Genomic DNA, 23,682 nt, shown 5'->3' with positions numbered 1-23,682 from the left:
ATTTTCACTTCTCGAAACTCAAACAGCTGCCAGAAAGACTGTTTCATTTAAAGGGTGACACACGAGAGTGCAAAACAGTGGCTGGCTAGGAAAGGTGTGTAACAGTTCATAAAAAGCCTCCGAGAGTTTGACGAGGCTCTAAATCAACATTTACATCCGCCCACCCAGCATGAATCTGATGTTCATGCCCCTTGTCCATGTAGGCTCCTTGTATGAGGACCAGGAATACCAATGATGAGGTTATCTTTGCTCAGCGATAATATTGCCACGTGAAAGCATACAGGTGTACAATGTCCTCACCTTGAGTATATACAATAATACCTCCTTGTGATCCCACCTAGTGGTGTCCAATGTAACTTTTTAAAAAACCAACAAGACAGGCTTCTCAAGCAATGCCACTCTTTATTTTCAATCAACTTTCAAATACCTGAGAATAAGCAGCAGAGACTCACAGGTAACCAAGCATACGCACTTGCACGCACTCACACGCACATGGAGGCAACCTTATGTTAGAAAGCAGACTGACATCGCCACATTCAAAAATATAATTTTGTACAGCATGATTATGAAGCTGTCTTGTCGGATTCTGTAAACATCTCCATTCAAAGGAACCGAAAACATCCAAGAACTGAACAGGCAAGCAGACAATGCTTCAGAAAAGTTACCATTTGAGATAACAGTACAAATCTATCAAGTAAAATACACATCCCACATCACTGTAACATTTCTTCAGATAGAAAATTTCAACAAAACAAGTTTCAACAAACTGTTGGAATGTACAGCATTTTCAAACCTGAATTGGATTTTATGTCCATTCAATTATTTGCATCACAACACAAGAAGTTTAACGGACAACACGTTCCTTTTAAATCTAGAAAAGCAAAATCATGCTGGTCACAAACTGAAACAAGCATTAATCACAAAAAGTGCAAATTTGAGGGTGCTTCAAAAATATAGGTAACATATGCATTTACTGTACACATATATACGGTCATAATAACTTATGCCATCGTTTTGTTATATTTAGGCTTTGTCACATCATGAGCTGCATGAGTTTTTATCAGTAATTATTGTGTGCTCCTGTCTGTGCTTGGCATTTGCTGGCATCTCATGTGAGGTCCACCATCTGAATATCATGGCTGATCCTTTTAAATGGACAGATTTGTAATTTTTACTGAGCTTGTTTTAAGCAAGTGGATTGCACTCCACAGAGCGCCCTGTCTTGGGAGACACTCAGGACACTTGCTCAAAGGCAATACTTACAGATGGAATACCGTAGGTTGGAGTCTCACTGAGAACCAAATCCAAAACAAAACATAACAAAGATACTAAAAAAGATAAATGCTCAGTGAAATTTCACCCATAGCTTTGGTTGCTTGCAATGATGAAAATATAAATCATAATATAGTAACCTCCAAACTCCATGACAAAGCATGTGACATTGGTTATACCACTAACCCGCTCTTCTGAGTGTCTGGAATTGACCGAACATGAAATAAACCTTAGAAACACTTGAAGACATCTGGCAGCTGCTCACTGAGGAGTATACTGTATGCTATTTTGACACCATAACAAACTGAAAAAGACTGTGCGGGCTTGCTGTCTTCACTGAACAGAAAATATAAACAAATTAGGACATGGTATTCTTGTTAAATACAAATAAAAATACTACAGCAGTTCTGGCAAGTAGGTTTTTTAATAAATGACCAAAATTATTCCATTTGTGATCTTAGTTAGCTGTTGATGGACCATGGTGCCCATCCCACCTGACACTCGATCCTAATCATCTCCAGCTAAAGCCAGCTCTAGAGCAGGAGAAATGATGGCATACCTCCTGTTTCTGCACACTCTCCGGGGAGTGTCAAGTGAGTCAGGCACCCTACTGTATGGTATCAGAAAAACAAGAGGCCAGACTGAGGAGAAGAGAGAGAGTGCCCTGTCCTTCCACTCCTCTGAGATGCCTGCTCTTTTCGATGTGTCTCTTGTGGCAGAGGCCTCCTGTTCTGTCCATCCCTCTCTCTTCCCTTCATTGGCCCAGGGGTGAAGGATGGTCGCAGGGTGTTAAAGGAAGCTGCAGCAGCTGGACTTCTCCTTCTGGGACTCTATGTAGTCGTGGATTTGGAACTTTGGCTCATTGGGCTGGTGTACAGCCCGGTGCTTCAGTTCTCTGTGGGACAGAGAGGAACATTCATGGACAGGGAGAGAAAGAGAAGAAGAGGAGGAGAGAGATAGAGACCAAGGCAAAGAGGGAGAGGTGACAAAGAAAGATGGGAACAGATGGGACAATCTTTGAACATATTTTTAATACCAGCTACAGTTGGTGCTCTTCCTTGTATGTTTCACATCAACACCAGTACACCAGAGTCAAACCGTTATCAAGATATAAAAGTAGTTTGGAGACAGTGACTCTTCAGTGCTTACATTACATCACGTTTTGCAAAATACAGCTTTATCTATGAAACCGCCATAAAGTTGGTGGCCTCACTGCAAAAAAAAGGCCTGGCTTTGTAGAACAACCCATTCTGATTTCAGCAAGGGGGATAAAGAACCACATCTGCATGTTTGTGATGTAGTTTGGTTTGACACTGATGTACAGCATAAAAGGATTTGTAAGATTTTGGTCCAAATCCCTAAATCAGCTCACTCAATGCAGCATAAGAGAGCACAGATCCTCACACTTAAGGTATGCAAATACCTGTATTCATTTGTCTAGATGGCCTTATTGTAGCCACAGTGCTGCTCACAGACTTTGATCGTCACTTTGGCTAGCAGTTGCGGCAATTGATCAACAGAAACCGGTGATGGGTGACTGAGGGCTGTTCTTGCTAAGGAAGATAATCTAATTACCAGACCTCCTGTACTTAAACACATGTACACTCACTCTCAAAAAGATGGTTATTTAATTATTGTCTATCCTGATCAAAGCTCTGTATCAGTATAAAGAATGCCTTCACTGAGTGCTCGGGGTTCAGTTTGACTCCGCTGAACTCAGAGTGCGTTTCACGTATTTCAGTTCAGTGCATTTCATAATTCAGTTCCTGTAAATAAAGAAGTCTTTTCCACGAAGATCGGAATTGCGTCCTTTTCTCCTTACAGATTCCAACTATTTCATGTGCAAGAAATAATGACCCAGTTGATGGAATACTCCTCTAAGCAGCTTCCGTGTTTGTGTTATGTTGATATTTAAAAGGTTAAAAGTATGTAAAGGTGGCATAAAACACGCACATCTTACTGCAAATTAACACTGCTGCTCCAGCACAGCCTTACAGAGCAGCAAATCCATCACACATTATTAATGTATTCCTTTAAAAACCACCAATCCTTTCATTGCATTTACCTCCATCTCAATAAAAATGAAAACATCTTAAACACCTTAAAAATGAACACAACTAAACAGTAATAGATCAAATGTAACTGCACACCAGTATTATTTACTTAATCTGCAGCCCTTATTAGTAAAGGAAGCCACCAGATTAAACAAGTCAGAACACACTGTTGCTCATCTCAGTCCGTTGTTATTTGAATATTTAGAATATGTAACCACCCGTTAGTGTCTGCTGCAGGAAGTGCTGTCCTCTGCACACAGGTTTCCTGTTTCTGGTTTCGAGGCTGTTGAACTCGAGGCACTGAGGTTAGGAAAGCAAAGGCCCGGCCAAAAAGCATGTAGGGTATACTACCCAGTCAGATGAAATTCACAAGTGAGAACTGTTTCTTGGGTAAGATGACACAATGTGCCTTTGCCACTGACACAAGAGATAGTTTTTCATATGCCACTGTATGCATATGCATATGTATATGCAACTGGGATGAATGATCTGTGAGGGGATTTTTGCAAAACAAATCTGATTGAGAGTAAGAATAATATGCCCTTTGAAAAACAAAAACTAACATTTGTTTTTATGTATAAAATATATGAATTGCATAAGCTGAGCACAAATCTTAACAAAGCTTCAGTTTGCAATTCTATTATAGCTATCTGTATACTTTTCTTTAACCTTATCCATAAACTTGTAACATTTGTAAATATATATGAAGAATATAAAGTAGACAGCCCTCATATTCTACCCTCAGCACATTATTATTATTGAGTGTTTTTCTATATAATCTGATTAAGTTTTTTACCATGTGTTCTCACTTAGTGCAGGTAATGTGCTGCCCATTGTTTTCTGTGGTGTACCTGTCAATAACTATGACAACAGGGTGTTTCTTTAGAGTGAATTACCTGCTTTCACCGTAATTACCCGCTTTCTATAACTAGCCCAGTAAACTGGTCATTAACTACAGTCTATAACCACAATGTACCCGCATGTTTTCCCAACACCAAACAGTCTAGCAAAACTGGCCCTATGCACGTGACAAGACCATACAAGCACCATATCTACGGAACTCACTTTGCTACAGCCAGGAAGGCCAGCTCCACGTTGACTCCGGTCTTGGCACTAGTTTCCATGAATGGCACGCCATATTCCTGGAATGCAACCAAGGTAGTCACAATATTGGCAAAATGGTACAGCCGTATGATAGATTCAGCATCACCATTCAAAAAAGGCGTTGCATTTATGCTCACACCACTGTGTCTGCACAGAGTGATTTCTGCCCACTAACAAACAAGCATTTGTAGCTGTCTGAAAGAGGGGACGTACAATGCAGGGCCTCAGCAAGCATAGAGCTCATCTCTTTCCCATAAGAGACATTCCACGGAATGAGAAGGCAAGGGGAGAATGACAGAACGCTTCTCCTTACCCTGGCCAGCTTCTCTCCTTCCTCCCGTTTGATGACCCTTTCATTGGCCATATCTGACTGTTGGAGAGTACAAGAAGAGAGTCAGATTTCCAGTTTACAGTACAGTTACAAAGCTAGCATCTTTGTGTGAAATCTGACTGATGCCTGATTTAACAATCCAGTGAATAAAATCACAATTCCAAAAAAAAAGGAAAAGGTTTGATCACTGCAGTTTAGCCCAGGGTTGTCCACACCACCCGTTTCCTTCTTTCAATAAATAAGTCTGCACTGACTGTCTGACACCACTGGAGGGTGCACTCTGCAAACTTCTAACAAAGACATTACTAACAGAGACTGTGGCTAAATTTCAGCCTTTGACAACAAACCCCATTGCTTTCGCTATCCAAACAATCTGAAAGAATCTATCTTTGTCCAAATCAAAATTGCATTTACACCATGGTGTTAATGCATTATTGCAGCATATGCAAGAAAACTTCACTCTACATTCATGTTTGTGGTTTAAATTCAGGAAAAGACCCCAATCTGCAGTCTCCATGTGGTGTATTTCTCTGGCAGAACAGACACATAAACAGACATGCTTCTGCCGGAGTTCATCTGTGGTGTGAAAGTTGTGTGATATAGGAAGTGTCACTAGCTGAGTGTATGTTTCAGCTACACTGTGGTGATAAAACTCAAACCAGGAAGCCCTTCTCACCTTGTTGCCTAGCAACATGATGACCACATCCTTCTGTGCATACTCATGAATTTCTGTAAGCCAGGCCTTAATAGAGAGACACAAAGAAAATCAGTGGGAGGGTGTGATAAGAAGGAGGGCTACTGGCACCAAAGACATCACTAATGCCCTGCCATTTCTCATTTTATTCACACCAAAATAGCATATCATTTTACCCCTCAATCATCACCATTAAGAAAAAAATCAGCGCTATTGAAAAAAGGATCATAACATCTTTCCTTCCAACAAACACCTTTTAATGTCAAAATGGCTTCTTTAGAGCCACAGACGACTACTTATTATTTTCAATTAGAAGGTATGGATTAAATTCATTAAGTAATATGCATGTGCATGATTATAAAACGTATTCACAAGAAGAAATATTTAGCAGAGCCTATATAGACACTAACATTGAAAATATGGAAGACTTACCCTGATGTTGTCAAAAGAGGACTTGCTGGTGATGTCATACAGAAGGAGCAGCGCTGGGGGCGGGAAGAGGGACAAATGAACTCAAGCTACAACAGCAAATGGACCACGATGGTATCACTAAGACATACATACATGTGCGCGCACACACACACACACACACACAAACGCACACACACACTCTTACCTTGGGCATCCCTGTAATATGCATGGGTTACACTGCGGAACCTCTCCTGTCCTGCTGTGTCCCATATCTGAACAGAAGAGAGAGGGGGATGTGTTAGGGATAGGTCACTTTTCAAGATTAAACACAAGCTCTAAAAGCATTCAGCACTTAAATACTGGCAAAATCTTCCGTTCATGCCATATCGGTACTGTTCTCTTCAACACAACAGTGGTGACTCATTCTGACTCACCTGCAGTTTTACCTTCACATTATCAACTGTCACAACCTTGTTCTGGAGGGAGAAGTACAGAGAAAGGAGAGAAGAGAGTAGATATTTGTCATGACAGAAACCCTGAAAATCTAATAACACTTGATGTCACAATCACAAGTGCTAAAAGCATACCAGCAGCCTAGAGAATAGGAACTGAAGTCTACTATTCCAAATAAATGTTGCATGTTCACATTAAGGGACACCACGGCCAGGGTGATCTTAGTGTAATTTAAAACCCCATAAAACCCCATTCTGATTTTACCCCCACCCTCAGGCCTCAGATCATCTCACATGCAAGAGAGACCATCAAAATTACATTTGCATCTATTCCTTAGTTCATTTCCTGTTACAAACTCAGTGCTATCTTTTGTCATCCTGTGTTGCAAAATCTGTTATAAAAACAAAATGATATTCTGAAAAAAAAAAAACAGAAAAAACAGAACAACATAAATATTACAAGTACTAGTACTGCTACCCCTACCCCTACTACTCTGAATAATAACAATAACAACAATAATACTAATAATAATGATGGACAAAAATGTATCATCATCATTATTATTATCATCACCATCAGCATCATCATCTCCATATCAATTGCTGTGTGTCAAACACTGCTTTCATTGCAGTATCCCAGTGACCTCCAGCTGCATACTTATCAACACTCTGAACTGCACCCTCCTACTAACCTTGCTGTGTGAGTGTTATCATTCAGCTGTTACAGAACCTGTTTCTCATCCACCCTCTATACAGTCTCATACACAGGGACATGTCAGCCAACTTAAAACCATTAGAAACCGATCGGATTGCAAACAGCACCGGCTACCCTGCTGTCTCTTAGCAGCACACAGCAAATCCTGTACATTTTGCAACCATTCTGTTCTCAGTTGTGTGAGTGTGTGTGCATGTGTGTGTGTGTGTTTGTGTTTAATAATTGTTTTATCCCCAGCCATCCTTCAAAAATATCCTCCTCACAGCAGGAACCTGCAGCCCTGATTTCCACCATGGATGATGTCAGAGACATCTTAGTGGAGACAGACGAAGCCTTCCAAGCCTACTCATTAGTTGCCACAGCAACAGTCTTCGAGTTGTGCTGTTCAGGCGTCAGACGGAGCCATTCCGCTCCACATGGACACGCCTGCCTGCTAACTGCCTGCTACAGAGGCTGAGCTGAAATAACAAACCCGGTGACAGGAAAGTACACCCCTCAGAGGCTTTTTACACTGATAATGAGAGTTCATTTCCATTCACACAGAGCAGATCACAGCAGGAGAAACCACCAGAGAGGATGCACAGCCATAATTTTGTCTGATTTCGAGTGAATGAAGATGCATATGTTCCAGTCACTCAAAAATAACCCTTACAAAGAACCAATGTGTCTGATCTCCAAGCCAGGGCTCATTACTGTTATGCAGTGCTAAATCGTTGTGTTGTGCAGTCTACCGTCATGGTAAACGTACAAGTTGTACTGTTTCAGACAAACAGTTTTACAAATACATTCATGTCCACACGTTGAATGAAAAAATATTGTGCAAAACAATGGGCAAACACATTAATTTTAATTGAATCTAGAGTTGTCACTTTTTCAGTGGCAATGACATACTTTTTCACTACACAGCTTCATCATTTTGTGCTTATTCATAAATTAATAGCAGATCCACAAAATCACAAGTTTGGCCTTTGCTGGCATTCTAAGTCTTAGGGGCAGGCATGACAGAGGTTAACGCAATTATAATAGGTAAGCTTTAAAAACTTAAATGTTTTGGTGGGAAAAGGCTGCTAAGGCAAAGATGCAGCTAATGCTGATGGTTTGAAAACTGCCATCATGAACAGCATTATGCCACAAAGATGCATGAAGAAAGGCTCAGCTGTCGCTCCTCTTTATTGGGGACTTGTGGTTTTACAGTGGTGAAACATGGGCATAAACCTCATGCAGTAAAAATATACAGCACTGTGTATGTTCATGGAATCGACAGGGTAAAGATGGAGGTAACCAGGTTTGTAGCCATCTCATGCTTACGTTAGGTATATGAAAAGAGGCCTCAAAATCCCTTCCTGTTTGTAGATTCTGGTGAACGTCTGGATTCTGAGCGGCATAATCCTCATTTCACGGATGTAAATGTTGATCCAGTTCACGAAAAACCACAAGCCTACTTGCTAGAGGGCAAATCACACATTGCATCATACAGCTACATGATCTCAAACAGCCAGTACTGTAATAGATACTTCCTCCATCTACTTGCGTTTCCTTGTAATGGGCTCAGCAACATCAGAACATACAAATCAAGCCGTTAGTCATCCATTCGTGATAGCATGTCAGTACAGAATGGGAAAGGAAAAACACAGTTTGTATTACCTTAAATACAAAGTAGTATTTGTATTAACAAGGTAAGCCTGTTTATGGCCCACACCAAGCACTGAAAATACCAATGCTGCTGGGAATGACAAGTAATTTCTTTGCAGCAGACCCAGACGTACCCTATATGTTATAGGCATTAACCTGATTTCTGCAGTTTCTGGGCTTACTAGTTCACTAGCTAAGCTTTTACATTTTGAATTTAAATTTAGTTATTTAAGCACTTTTAAGAAAGGGTAAGGAACGCATCATAAAACTCCTGAGCAACAATACGTACAGTATACAAAAGACCAACAGACCGAATTTGGACATGCCCACTGCATAAATTGTGAAATCCTTAACTGGTAAAGTAAACTGGCAAACAAGAATCCTGCTCTCCTAATGGATCTCCAAAGTTCTGCCTGCTCCTTCCAAGCTAACCTTCCATTGGCTGTAACCATGGCAACCAGTTCTACAAATGACACAGGCTCGTTTACATGACACAAGCCCTCACAGACGTGGACATGAACAAGTCTGTCTTTTTTTAATGTGACTGAGAAAAACCTGAAAAAATAGGCTCATCTTGCTCAACTGCATCTCCTCAGGTCAAATTTCATCAGGGACCAGGAGACATTGCTTCTATGACACAGAAAGAATTAGGAACGTGGATGAGCACAAATTTTTAGTGTTTCATATGTTGCAAGATGTGTCTTCTTTTATTATTGATGTTTCCAACAAAATAGCTGTAATTTCACAATAATAATAATTGCCCTTTAGGGTGATCACTATACTCATCACTGAAATTAGACATACATGTACATGAGAGCAATTTAAAAACAAGATGTCCCTTTATTAATAATCATCATGTCATTCAGTCATACCATGGAGTGATCAGTTCTGGATGACCCTAAAGTCTCACCCTAAAGTCTATTCCCACGGTGGCAATGAAACTGCCGGCGAGAAAGGCCCCATCTTTAAACTGCACCAGGAAGCACGTCTTCCCCACAGCGGAGTCTCCCAACAGCATGACCTGCAGAGGTGTCAGTGGAGGAGAGTGGGGTTAGGCCGGGAACTAAATGTGAGAGAATGGAGTTAGGCCTGGTGCTAAAGAGCTAAGATAAGAGATTGGGTTCATGCCTAGAAATGAAGATGAAGTAGGATTAGGCCTGTAACTAAATGTAAGATAGTAAAGTTAGGTTTGGAACTAAAGCTAAGAGAGTGGGGTTAAACAGGGAACTTAAGGAGAGTGGGGTTAGGTCAGGAACTAAAAGTGAAGGTGGAGTTAGACCTGGAAGTAAAGGTGAAAGAGTGGAGTTGGGGTTTAGCAACAGTTGAGAGAGTGTGGGGTTAGTTCTGAAGCTAAACATGAGAGAGCAAGGTTAAGCCTGGAACTAAAGGTGGGAATATCATGTTAGGCCTGGAATTAAAGGTTAAGTAGAGTTAGGCTTGGAACTAAAAGTGAAAGCGAGGTTAGGGGTGGAAGGCCAAGGGAGAGATTAGGGTCCACCCTATGGTGTCACAGAGCTTCCGAAATACATTACAGAACACCCTGGCAGCATTCAGTTGTGCTAACTGGTACAATACTCATTACTGAAAGAAGGAGATATTAGGAACTGTTAAGACTACCGTCAAAACAAAAACAGAAGCCATTAAGTAGACCGGTTTGTTTTCCTCCTTCTTCAACCACTATAATTACCCAAATTCCAGCAACTGCATCCAGGCATAAAAGGTTTTACTGACTTGTTATCTAGAGACAATAGCAAATATCTTATATCTCAAATATGGGTATATAAGGTTTATTCTCCATCCTAAACATCAATGCTTTACAACTTCATTGAGAGATCCAGTCATGACATTGCGCATAGGCTTGCAGGCTTTTTCGGTTAAGTGTGTTTTTAACTCCTCTGAGATCATTCAGATTTCTGGCATATAGGGGAGATTACAAATATCCAAGCTGCTGTATGCACCTGGTAGTTATTTACATTGCGCAAGCTTTAACCTTCATTATGCATTTTCTCTCCAGGGGCAAAGTGGTCAGGCCAGTTAGATGGGGAAGTAAAAACGACTTTCTCTTATGCAATTTTTAGTGAAATATAAGATGGCTGGATAACAAAACGCATTTTCAGTTTTTGCATTGGTATGGAATGAAAAAATGACTTGGGGAAACAATATTGCGTGGGAATCCTTGCAGTTAAAATGTGGTGGTTCTATCCTGTCATATGAGAAAACTCAATGCTAGGCCACCTGGAAGAAGAATACAAAGTGAATTGAGAAAATGGAATATACAATTTTCCAGATCTCACATGGATCTTTGTAGCTAACGGATTCCCATTAGATTCTCTTTCGATATTCCTACTGCATGTTGGCATTTTTATTTCTCAACATTCCAAGCTTTTCTGCACTTACAGTTTAAAGCACCATTCAAGCAGACAAAGAGACAGAACCAACAGCTTTCCACCACCTGCTCCAACAATATCAGAATGCTTCCCTATTATACTGAGTCAAGATCCAACAAATGAACCAAAAAAACTGGCATCTCTGAAGAGGGACAGACTGCCTACCTGCTATTTCTCATTCCCTGAACAAAACAGCAAATACTTGTAGAGCTCCCAAAGATAACCCCATAGATAGTGGGGAGAATTCTGGTGGTTGTTGGTTAATTCAGTATATCATGCAAACTACTAAGTAAACTTAAGGCGTTGATTTAAGAATGATGTCCCCTGGGGCTAAGTAGTTAAGAACCAACTCCATAAAGTTCTGGCAGAAGTAAGGAGAACACAAGTTAGGCGCCTACTGTACTTCAGTGAATCTGTGAGCTAGTTTATCAGTAACTGACTGCAGTAAACTGTCAATGATTAAATAAGAGGGGAAATGTGAGGACACACGGCTCTGGTTCTCAAAGCCATGCTGTTTGTACAGAGCAGTTCAAGATATCGCATGCTTACAAAATGTGAGTGCCTCTTAGTAAAACTACATGATCAAAAAACACCATCCAATGTTTTCCTCAGATTTGTGGCTTATCTTCCAACACTGGCTACTCATAGGCTTAAAATTTTGTCTTTCTGTTTCAGAGGCATGTTTGATTAAACTGTAAAAAAATAAATTCTACACAGCAGCCAAACAGAAGGAGGATGTTGATTGCTGTTACCAGATTAAACGGGTCTACTGCACAGCCATGGCAAATAATGTAAACAGGATTACCAGGTTTCGCCCTGAGAAAACAAGCATTCACCATCTATAGTCAAACGGGAAGTCAGCTCAGCCCGGTGCCTCTCCTTTGGCTGCTGCATAAGTAAGACAGTTACTGTCATAGTATGAAAATGATTACTTGATTTTCTCATGTTCTGTAAACATGTTTTCTGTGTTGCATTTCATAGTACATCTGAATTTTGGGGATACAAATTCGTCAAGACTAACAGAGATTTCCACAAATTCATTCATTCAACTTATGATTGTGGATATACTGTGGATTGAACACTGCCTTCTACAGCTCTGCGTTATTAGCCTGAGGAGACCTACTAAGGCGCAATGGAGATCGGTGGGAGCCCTCCCTAAGCAAATATTTGCCGACCGTTCAGAGTGTGACAGCGCTGAGAACTCTTAGCTGAATAATTAGGATCATGAAATATTAAACATAATTCACCTACACATTTTGTCAAACGTAGCCCACTCCGATTAGAGCACATACAATACGTGCCACATGCTACCACAACATCTTGCTTCAGTCTACTCGTTGAAAGTCAAGAGAACACAATTTTATGAGGGTTTCTCCTCTCTCCTCCAAACTTCAGTCAGAAAAACAGCATCTGACGTGTTGCTGTATTACTACACGTAAAACACATCGTACAAATACACCACAAAAGTCAGATTTGTGACGACTTTAGAAATTTTAGGAATGCACTATACCGTTCGTATCAAGCTACTGCTCTTAGCAGTACCAATGCAATGTCCGCGCATTCTTGACTGGATCTTTCAGAACACATAAGTTTTCCTTCAAGTGCCACTGCTACATGACCTACATGTGATCAATTGTGGAATTCTAATTGCTACACAGTAAATAATAGATATTGTCATACAGAAACATGATGATAATCTTAACAATCATTGTCACTGTAATAACAACAACAATAATAATAATAATAATAATAATAATAATAATAATAATAATGAATACACACCTTGAAAGCGATATCAAAATACTCATTTGTTGAAGCACATCTTTCCAAAAAATGTTTTGATGCCCCGTTTCGCACATCCTTTTCTGACCTCGATACGTTTTTGGTTGACATATCACAATATGATGTCCGCAACTCTGTCTACGCGAGCGATGGGATAACCTCTTGAATTCAGTTCAGTAATGCTAGCTAACGCGCGGTTCAAATCAACAAAAATGTGTGATAACAATCTGTTGTCTTGGGTACATGACGTTGTGAAAATGAAAGACCGGCGGCAAAACATCAAGCTAGTATGTTCGACTACACTTGATCAACCAGGCAGTGAACTTGTCAGCGAACACATCTTCAATTTGTTCTACGCAGCGAATGACCTAACGATAAACGTCCAGAACACTGGATGAACGTCCAGTGTTCACCTAAAAACAGTTATTTTTTGCAGTAGTCAACTGCTTTGCCATAGACGAGGCACGCAGACGAACTGGGAAGTCAAAATGATCCAACAGGTGATGTCGAGGCAGATGATTGCAAAGGAGGAGTCCACCAAATGTCAGTTTTCGGAGGACAGGCTTCAACGCGTTCTTGGCGTGACAAGCAACAAGGAAACGCTAGAAGCGGAAAGAGTGCGCGAAATGAGCTTCTTTTGCACGAAGAACTTTGACCATGAAGCAAGTAGTAGTTGGATAATAATGTATGGTTCTGCCAAAATTGCCAAAAAAAAATCGACAATTTTTGCAAACGAGGTGTATTTGCATTAATCTATGAGGACAAATTAAATAGGTATTTTCAAGGTATTTGCAAGTTGGGGGCGTTGACAGCAAATTTACTGTAGATTGAGCTTTAAATCGTAAGTAAGCAACGCTTTATGTCGGTTTCAGGAAAGGATGTAAATACACCCAGGAGCCCTTGTACATTCGTCTTAAATTACAAGCGATAGTTTTTGGCGTTTCTCGTGGCTTAAAATATCGACTCTGAAAATGTGCAAAATATGGCACTATGGCAATATGGCAGAAAACACAGATCGCTCTTTGTGGATCCCAGTTTAGAAACAAAATCGCTCTGTCTAAATTAAGGGGAATCCTTGTATACTGGTTTGTGACTGCCTTTTGCCACCCTGCCGTGACGTCAGCGCTGTGCGCTATCGTGTATTGGTCGAAAACTTGTAGAATCACAACTTAAGATAGAAACAAACATTTTGTTGGGGGAGAGGAGAGGGGTTGTCGATTTTTCATTTGTGCAAATAAACAAGCATATGAAATTGAGGTTCTTGTTCATTTGTCAAAACACAATAATGTCAGACAAGAATTTACCAGTGACGACAGTCAGGCAATCGGCACAACCAGGTCTTTGTCTCCCTCTAGTGTTGTGAACGACACCTCTCACTGGTGCGTGGAGGATCAAGGCCGTTGGGATCCAGTACCGACAAGTGAAAATCCCTATGTTTTCCCACCTGTGTTTAATCCACTCTCATAACTAAGGCAGGAAAGCCAGCGAGTCCTCTCAACCATAAGAAGTTTTCCCAATAAGAGAATAATGGCAAAACGTTCGACCAACGTCTTTGACGTAAGAGCATAGACAGGGAAAGCACAGATGTCTGTGTTGCACAATGTACCACGATCTATAACTGGCGTCGATTTTAATCACCAAAGCAACATACCGATACAACTGCAGACCCAGACTATTTCCAAAACAGCTCTGTTTACCGACACAGCTGGATATGCCTGTAAGGCAGAGCCATCATTATGCACCGTTCTCAGATTTAATAAGCTAGTTACACAACATAACTGGAAATAACATCACTTTGTTATATTTTTATTTCCCATATCCCACCATGCACCTTTGGGAAGAACTCAATATTTCAGATCATATATTGTACCACAGAATGTTTGCACTGTATAGAAACTGCAAAGTGCAGCTATAATATTGCTGTAATGTTCAAATCATAGTGAGGCCTTAACATTCAATTCAATAAGTCTGACTGTCTTTGCAAAAATAAAGATTAAGAATGTAACAAATGCAGCTGCTTGTATGAAAATTCACATAGCACCGTTTGGTGCAAATATAAAAAGCAAAACAAAATGTGCACACTAATTACAATACATCTCAACAGTTATGGGAGGAACTGGCCACACAGCACAGGTCATGACTACATAAAGCAACACAGATATAGCAAACACTTTAATTCACTTGTTTGTCTGTCTGCAGTGTCACTCTATAATGAAATTCCCCATTTAACTAGTTGAAGGGTGACAACATAGTTTATAGGACAACATTTCTTTTTTTCAGGTATCACATCGACATATGCCATCAAAAAAGGAAATACACAAAAATGTGTGATTTTGTACAGTCCACTCCTGTCCCACTCTATTTACCACTCGGCACTACTCCACACCCTTCAGTAACTCAGTATAACACAAAGTGGTGACTGATTTGTATTTCAAGGAGGACAAAGCAATGACTGCTGAAGAGCCACCTGTCAATGAACCCAACCAGATGATGTCCCCAGAGGAGCAGACAGGGTCTCCATTAGCCCTCTGGATGATGTTGAACACTAAAGCCACCGCAGAGGCCCTTACCGTGAAACCAATACCAACGGTTGCAGAGAAGGACCCCGGAATGAACTTGCCCTGGTCAAACTGCACCAGTAGTGATGTCTTTCCAACTCCGCTGTCACCCACCAGAATGGTCTGTGGACAACAGAGTAATTACTGCATTAATAAAAAGCCTAAGCTTTCATGCATGGTGTGTGTAAGCATGTACTGTACTTGTGCCCATGTAAATGTGTGTGTGTGTGTGTGTGTGTGTGTGTGTGTGTGTGTGTGTGTGTATGTGTGCGTGAACAGTTTCTGAATAATCAAGAAACCGAACCCAGTGCAAATTAACAGTCACACTGAAAATCTCTGCTTTTATTTTTATCTGAACAGATTTCTCAGGTCCTGAAGGGGAATGTAAATATCACGCTTCATTTTCTCTTGACTGAAAAATCTCTCACACAATGAGACACATCTCTCACTACATTGGTTTTCCAGTTAAGGACTTCCTTGGTATAGAACCATGTGATGCTCTTCTCTTAAAAATATATTTGTTTTCCTTCATAAGGGCAATTATTCTATGTGAGGATATGGGCATCCATCTGCCTCATCACCATGGTAATCACATCCCATCTTTGAAGAGTCTCCCTGATCACATGATTAGAAAAAGGCTTGCTGTATTTTATCAGTTACCTTACAGTACTTAACACCTGAAAATTATTCTCAAGTTTAAATCACTGAAGACAGAGACCTTTCTCTTTTGCCCATCCTCACAAAGAATGAGTTTCCCATGGGGTCTCTTTTGAAGAAAGTCGACACAACGTCAGTTCCTGATCGTCTCCCTTTTTGTGGAAGCTGAAACCTTTCTTTTTAGGTTTGGGGGGGGGGGGGGGGGGGGGGTCTATAGCCAATCCCACTTAAAGAAACAAGGGAGAGGTGCAGACAAGTTGGAGGAGCTTGTGCATTCAATCCCCGCAGTTACATAACAAGACTTTGCAGTCAGCAAGTCCGGGGGATTTCTGAGGCTTCCATTTGCTTCCAATTTGGAGCACAAAAATATTTAATAGCAGCTCAAAGGGTATTTTCACAGTTTGCAGACTGCTGCAGAATTTTTCAGGAGATAAACAGGCAGGCATATTGGCATTGTTAATGCATCGAAACACCATATCAAGTAATGTACAAAAATAAGCAAATTGTTCTGTATTTAAGAATGTGAATTTTAAACTAGAGGTAAACGTTAATTTATCAACCCACCGATATTTACACTAATATTTGCACAGCCTTTGCTTAAGACAGTGAACTCGACTGAGGGCTTTTCAAATTAGATGCACAGTAATGAAAGGATTCAAAGCAGGCACATTAAAAATGTCGACCATAGTGCTCAAAGAATAATTGTTCCATTAAGACTTGTTTTGTGCTTCATGGTAAATCTGTTCTCCAACTGAGAAATAAGGTGTAGTTTCTCAGTTGGAGAACAGACACAGCTTCAGTAGCAGCAGGTATAAGCATGTCTCTATTCACCTTTCAGGCATTTGTATGAGCTAAAATGTTAAGCACAAGCACATGTGTGCATCAGCTCACAGAAACCTTTCTGTGTTCATTCTGTCAACTTTCAAATTACAGGATCTGGCTACATTAAACTGACTGCAGGGAAGGAAAAGTATTCAAATGGAAACAGATAAAATGTCAAAGGATGAACTATGTTGCTCATGACAGCAATTTTATTAATGTGAAAATAGAAAGCAGCCAAAATGAAATGGAAGAAATAAGCAGTTACTTGGCATGTAAAATGCTCAGAAAGCAAAAGTGACAGTCAGATTGTACTCAAGGTTCTGACTGTAGTAAATATGTTTTAAATCATATTCATATACCGTTTTTACCTCTCAAATAAACATTTGTAGTCAGCTATGGCTCATGTGCACTCAACAGCTTTTGGATAATGAGATTGAGCGTGATGTGATGTGATGTGTGCAGCTTGAAAATGACAGGTTGCACTTAAACAGCTATATTACTTTTTTATACTGGCTTCATTAAATTTTTATGTCTTCATTTAACTACAGTCACGACTGTGTAACTTCCGGCTGGGACGGGAATAAAGAGAACTGGAGCAGGCGGGGTTAGTTGAGTTATTACCATACCAACTGTTTTATTTGCACAGGAGATCCCATGCGACTTAAACATTTTAGGACAGCTATGAAGGAGCTGCATCATAATGGTGTGCTTAGAGTGAAACTGGAGCAAAAGAGATGGATTTGTAGATGCAGACAACTAGATGTAGTTCTTTACCCCAAAGACTGAAGGATCTGGGGCACTAAATAAATTGCTTGAAAAAGAGGGCAAAACATGAACCATCATAAAGAAAGAGAAGGCAAAAGAAATTTGAATAGCTACCGAATATCAGTGCACTTGTTCACTGGCGGAAGCCATCAGGCCAGTTCTGGCACAGTGAGCCCCTTTCCCAGAATCATGTGTTATGATTATCATCAGGGCTGAAAATAACCCACCCCTCTGTTTTAGTGTTGATACTGACCCCATGGTGCGACATGTATAACTGCATCTGCAGTTGGATGTCACAACCACACATCAAAATGTAACATTATTTATGTTCATAGTGGGCAGCAACTTAAAATGGCGAACACTGACTTTTTTCATGCTGTGGGATTTAGCTGATCAATGTCCGAATTTAAAGTCTTATTTAGCATGATACCACAAAGGGACCCAATAGCTGCTAACCACAACATGTTAGTTTTAGTTAAGGCTTGGCAGAAATCATATTTTCATATCTATTAGTTTTTTTAATGAATTGAAATCTATCCACTGTTTATCTGCATTAATTTAACTGGTGTCAGAGAACAAGGTGCCACTGACTGATGTAATTCGGGAAAATAACTAACTCTAGACACTAGAAAATAAAGGTGATGTATTAGAAAGCCTTTTTTGAATAATTATTAAAAGATTAAATATATATATATATATATATATATATATATATTGTTTACCATTGTGCACAGAAAGGTTAAATATTTGACAAAATACAAAACTGCATTCAGTAAACACGCTTTAATGTCAAGAATAGTTCCATAGCTCCCATACATAATGCTTGTAATATTTGTAAACTGCATACATCAAAGCTGCCAATGAAAAACTTATGTAATGCTAGATCAGGATGTCTGGAGTGTGATGGAAATTACTCTCTTAGTTCCCTCCTCACTCTTTATTTTATTTAACATTTAAAATGCAGTTGTCCTCCCTACACCAGCACAAACTGCCCAAGAACCAGAAAATCTTAAATTTATTGTTTTGAGTTTATTAGCGCCCCAAGTATTCTATACAAATATAGAAATGAGCTGTGAAACGTTAAGCTGCAAGGAGGTCGGTACGAGGGAGTATGACATATAATTAATTGCAGTATGCAGTCCTGCCATCCATTTTTACTGCAGTTGGCAAACCGTTACGCAGATTAATTATAGTTAATTATATAATTATATTAATTATATAACATATATATTATATATATATGTTTTCAGAGCACAAGTGACTCGGTAATAATACAGAAGAAAACCTTCTCGTGTTCATCTGTCTGTCTATCTACCTATCTATCTGTGTGTCTGTCTGCCTGTCGTGAGAGAGATACATAGCCAGATATAGATGTAGATCTATGAAGTACATTGTCAAATCATGTATCGTGTCAAATTCTGCCAAAAATATTGTCTGAACCTATTGTAACGCTATCTTGCAGAAATAGCAGTAAATACTTTTCAAAACAGAGGACTTTACTCTGTCTTGAAAAGTTACTCTGTCTTTTTAAGACAGAGGACTTTACACCCCTTTTAATGGAATTGTTTCAGACTTAGTGGGAAATGCTTCTTTTTAACAAATCAGTACCTGTATTTGTAGAAAATGAGTGGGCTGAAGACATCGATCAGATGGATTGCTGTAGCTTATAAGTTAATTATCTGTATTACAATTCAAATGGTACTTCCAATTGGAAACAGAAGATTTTTGATTACTGCCCTGCTTATTATTTTTAGGCCATTTTCAGGCTAAGTGTGCATTGTCTGAAATGTTTACAGCCCATTATATTCAGGAGCATTTATGTCAGGGGGTTACAGGAGAATCAAATCATATTGCCATTACTATTTTTATGGTGCTGTTCCCTGGATCTTTTGGACTGAATCACCAGAAGCTCCACCTCACTCCTTCACCACCACCACCACCACTCCCACGCTGAGGCCCACAGTCCCTGAAAGGGTTGAACAGGTTTTGTCTCACAAGGTTTGTGGTCAGTGATTTCTGTCACCCTCCTACGCCTACACCTACGTGCCCTGTCATGGATGCTCTCTGTATTTTTAATGGAAGGACACATGGACGTTTGTCACACTTTAAATATATGATTTAGTATTTATTTTGAATAACATCTATAATTATATTATTTGCAAATGTTCAGCCAGTTCTGTCATGATAGCTTAAACATATAATTACCAGAGAAACTGCAGCCTTCCACCACCCACACTCCACCTCACTCCAGCATCAGCAGGTAGTCCCAAGCAGTGCCAAAAATCCTTGGATTGCATAAATTGCATGGGTGTCACTGTAGAAAAATCCAATGTTTGTTTTTCATTAAGTCAATTACACAGCCAATACTGTCCACAAATGCAGACAAATTGCATTTGCATCAGCTCTTTTTTATCCACACATGAAGGGGTCTGTAACCAAGGCTGCTCATTATGTGTGAGCTCCACCTCTGCATAATGATATTTGGATGTGTAAATATATATTGATTTCCATTTAGTGAGACTACTTTAGAGGAAAGCAGATATTTAGTTATTCTGTAAATTATACTGAACATAAATGAGTGAATGTGGCTGTTTCCAAACACTTTCCCAAATATGTGTTTACTTCATTTTCAGGGCAAAATATTTATACTCTTTGCTTTCTGTAGAAGCAAATAAGTAGGTATTATACAGTCACTTTGTTTTTAAAGTGACATGATGATTCAGTGAGTTTTAAAATGGCTCTTGAGGGGGTGTTTCCTGAGCCTCTTACCAAGGCTCCTTGCAGAAAAACAGAAGAACTCAACTTGAAAACCTGGAGAGAACATCATTTTCATCTTACACTTATTAACACAGCCTAAATGAAACTGGTAGTCTGGCCCTACACTATTCACTGCTCCTGCATCTCTCTCCATCACAGTCAGTCCTGAGCGGGGGGATGTAGACACCATCAGTGCATTACACACAGCCCTCTTCCCAAAGGTGGAGGGTCACACCTTTGCCATTTGTCTCATCTCATTAGAACACATACTGTTAACTAGTAAATGAAGCTGCAAGGGGGAAATGCTATGTCATCTATGGAGAGTGCAGCTTTGCAGTGTATGGGGGAGGGGTGACTGTCGGGGAATAGACAGTAAATCAGGGTGTGTTAGGCCAGACACATCCTTTGTGTACTGTTTTCAGATGCTTTTTATTTGTGCTCTCCCAGCTTCAACGTCAGCAGTGTTGGGCTGGTCTATGGTCTGTAAAGACAGTGTAAATCCATGTCACAATTTTATGACACTGCTTCATTTTGGCACATAAAAGAAAGACTGAGGAAAAAATATACCTAGTTATTGCTGAAAGCACAAGGTCTGGGGTGAACCTGATTCTAAGCTCTGTACTATACTTCACTACTCCCTTACAATTAGCATCCATGTGATATTGCACATGGTTTTATTGAAAAACCATGTTTACCAATCATTTCCATCCACTATATGATATGAAACAGAGTACACAGTGGCAGACTGCACTTGGGGTCATGTGTACCGCAGGCAGCTGAGGCAGCTGTGCCTGTTTGTGCAGAACCGCCTTGGGGACAAAGACAGGAGGTTGACTCAGCCAGGACTTACACACTTGACTGGTAAAGCTCACCCTTGAGCAGGTAAGGGGATTAATAACAGATACATGAATGCGAAGAAATTACGTGAGCTGAGACAAAGTAACAGCCAGTTCTCCATCACCACATGCTCCTGCTCTCTTTTTGCCATGTTAGCATTTTAGTCTATAGCCTATAGTCTTTAGTTCTATAGTTAAGAAATTATGTGAACAAGAGTTACAAATGAGCTGAAATTATTGTTTTATTTTCAGTCCCTGCAGTGTTTGTTGTGGTCATTGTTTGTGTAAAACCAATTTCTCCATTCCTGTACCTCTCCTATGAAAGGATGATGAAACTAGAAACAGAGAATGTATCACAGTGCATGAATACTTACGCATACTGTAATCAGTTTTCAATTTACCCTAATTGATATTCTTAGTGGCGATTGCATCAAAACAATTTTCCCATCTGGCAACACTTTCACCGTCTCCTTTTAGTTTTGAGACATAATACATAACTTCAAAAAAGGGTCACTGAGATTCTGGCACATTCAGGGGCTGGACGATACTGACAGCTTCCTGCACATCCATCCAAAACTTTGAGTCTTAGGTTGCTGGAATCAGCATGAAAAAACCAGAAACAACGCACCTCGGTAAAGCCATGTGGAGCATTAAACGAGCCCTGCAGGAAGTAGTTCTGGGAAGACATAATATGCTACTTATTTCTGGCACACAGAAATGTCTCTGAAGATGTGGCCTGTGTTTAACCACCCAAGCATTTCATCCGGCCTATTTCCTCACAAATTATTCATATGGTGCTTTGTCAACAATCAGTTTTTCCTCTCTTACGTGTACATGTGCGTGGTACAATGATGCACTGAGGTGATATGTTCAGCACAGATCAAAGGCTCTCAAACAGTGCTGTGTCTCAAAAGGAATCTGACTTTTCTGTCCTTGCAGGTTATAAGACCATCATACTTAAACACAGACTCTCCCAGAATTGCTACAAAGCACAAAAGCCATTCAAAAAGCTTATCTGTAAACATACTGTATTTGCAATGCTACTCAAATCCATAATAAACATCATTAAGTATTTTGGTGACTGTAGTGGTAGCAGATAAAAAATAAACAGATTGAATGATTTTTTTATTGTATGTAAGTAAAGTACATTGTCCTCAATACTGTAATGTGCCCCAATGCTATCCACCTTATCATCATAGCTTCACTTTCCAGCTCACAGATGACCATTGCTCACAGATGACCACCGGCTACATAACCTAAATATCCAGTACATCTATAAAAAGAGACACTTCGAAAGGAAGTGGGGCATGACAGTCAAGAACAATGATGAGATGAGATGAGGCCCATATGCTGACATAACTTAAAATTACTATGTTCACCTATCACTGAAACGTGTACTTAACGTCAACGAGACACTCTTGCAGAAAACACTTGAAAAAGATCTTAGTTGCACGGTTATCTAAACTCAAGATCCAGCAGTGGCTTGTGTAATTCTCTTCACAGTACAATACTGTGCAGTGGTGCTGGCTGAGACGCGGGATACCCCGCTGCTCGACAGGAATATGACAAATCTAACTTTTGCCAACACAGGAGAAGCAAACAAGCACGGCGCGTTGTGCAGAGATGAGTGAAGTCCAAAGGCTTATATTGCACATGCAACGTAACAGTTCACACGCTGTTAGTAATTTGAACAGTGGTGTTATAAAGAAGTGGTGCATTGGAAAGCGCACACTGTAAATACATTACAGTCTAGATTATAATCGTATAAAATCGTTGTTTTCAAAACTGGATACTTATTAAACGTGCGTACGCAACGTCACCAGAGAGGTAACAGGCTACAGTGGATTACAGAATGTTCACCACATCACACGGTTTTGAGCCCTGAATAATACAGTATATTTAAATGAAAGTAGCACTGTTACACCGAACTGCAATCACACGTTTTCGCATACAGAGGTCCAACCTCCGGACGGTGTTAGCTCATCGAGCAGTAAGTTCAATATCTCAATTTCCATATTTTAACAATGGCAGGAATTTATACTGTGTTAATGAAATAAAATGGGTGCAGTTAGTCAAACGCATCGAACAACATATGTCAAGGTAAGTTCGCTTACTATTAGTCGTCTGTGCAACTTTAAGATAAGCGTGGGGGAAAAAATCACAAAGTATTTAAAAAAGTAGCTCGATTGAAAAAATAATTATAATCATAATAACATTTACCTTATGCATCAATTCTTCGTCGTAAGATGACGTGGACGTGGAAAGGATCTGGCCGTCCTCCGCGTCCGTGTCCATTGCAGATGACCCATACGCACTGTCGGGATATACCATTTCGCCATGGCAAGTAGTCTGATGTTCAGAAATCGACTCCATAGCGTCGATTAGTGCAAACCAAATCTCCGTGACAGCGCGAGGAGCAGCCCCTTTAAAGCACACCACGAAAAAACACGCAA

At 40.0% G+C, this 23,682-nt stretch overlaps 1 protein-coding gene across 3 annotated transcripts; it reads right to left on the bottom strand.

Annotated features, from left to right (window-relative positions):
* Positions 1–901: 901 nt before the first annotated feature.
* On the bottom strand, positions 902–23,682 carry LOC118792000 (ras-related protein Rab-37-like). Of its 3 annotated transcripts, XM_036549674.1 has the most exons (10): positions 23,450–23,682; positions 15,405–15,515; positions 9,576–9,686; positions 6,301–6,342; positions 6,072–6,138; positions 5,888–5,940; positions 5,438–5,503; positions 4,744–4,800; positions 4,392–4,468; positions 902–2,167 (listed from the first exon to the last, which is right to left on the bottom strand). In XM_036549674.1, the coding sequence occupies exons 1-10, from the start codon at positions 23,600–23,602 to the stop codon at positions 2,062–2,064; spliced, it is 843 nt and encodes a 280-aa protein (XP_036405567.1). In that variant the 5' UTR covers positions 23,603–23,682; the 3' UTR covers positions 902–2,061. The 3 variants fall into 3 exon arrangements, with proteins under 3 accessions (XP_036405567.1, XP_036405572.1, XP_036405581.1); XM_036549679.1 differs by lacking the exon at positions 9,576–9,686; XM_036549688.1 differs by lacking the exons at positions 15,405–15,515; positions 23,450–23,682 and adding an exon at positions 12,835–13,341.

Source organism: Megalops cyprinoides, chromosome 1 (assembly GCF_013368585.1).
Source record: "Megalops cyprinoides isolate fMegCyp1 chromosome 1, fMegCyp1.pri, whole genome shotgun sequence".
Taxonomy (NCBI): domain Eukaryota; kingdom Metazoa; phylum Chordata; class Actinopteri; order Elopiformes; family Megalopidae; genus Megalops; species Megalops cyprinoides.
The sequence above is the reverse complement of the archived record's forward strand: the minus strand, read 5'-3'. Positions and strand labels throughout refer to the sequence as shown.

Coding starts and splice junctions, on each gene's coding strand:
- LOC118792000 (XM_036549674.1), bottom strand. CDS start 23,602: ATGGAGTCGATTTCTGAACATCAGACTACTTGCCATGGCGAAATGGTA. Junction 9,687..15,404: donor CCGTTGGTATTGGTTTCACG/GTAAGGGCCTCT, acceptor ACACCTCTGCAG/GTCATGCTGTTGGGAGACTC. Junction 2,168..4,391: donor GCCTTCCTGGCTGTAGCAAA/GTGAGTTCCGTA, acceptor TCTGTCCCACAG/AGAACTGAAGCACCGGGCTG.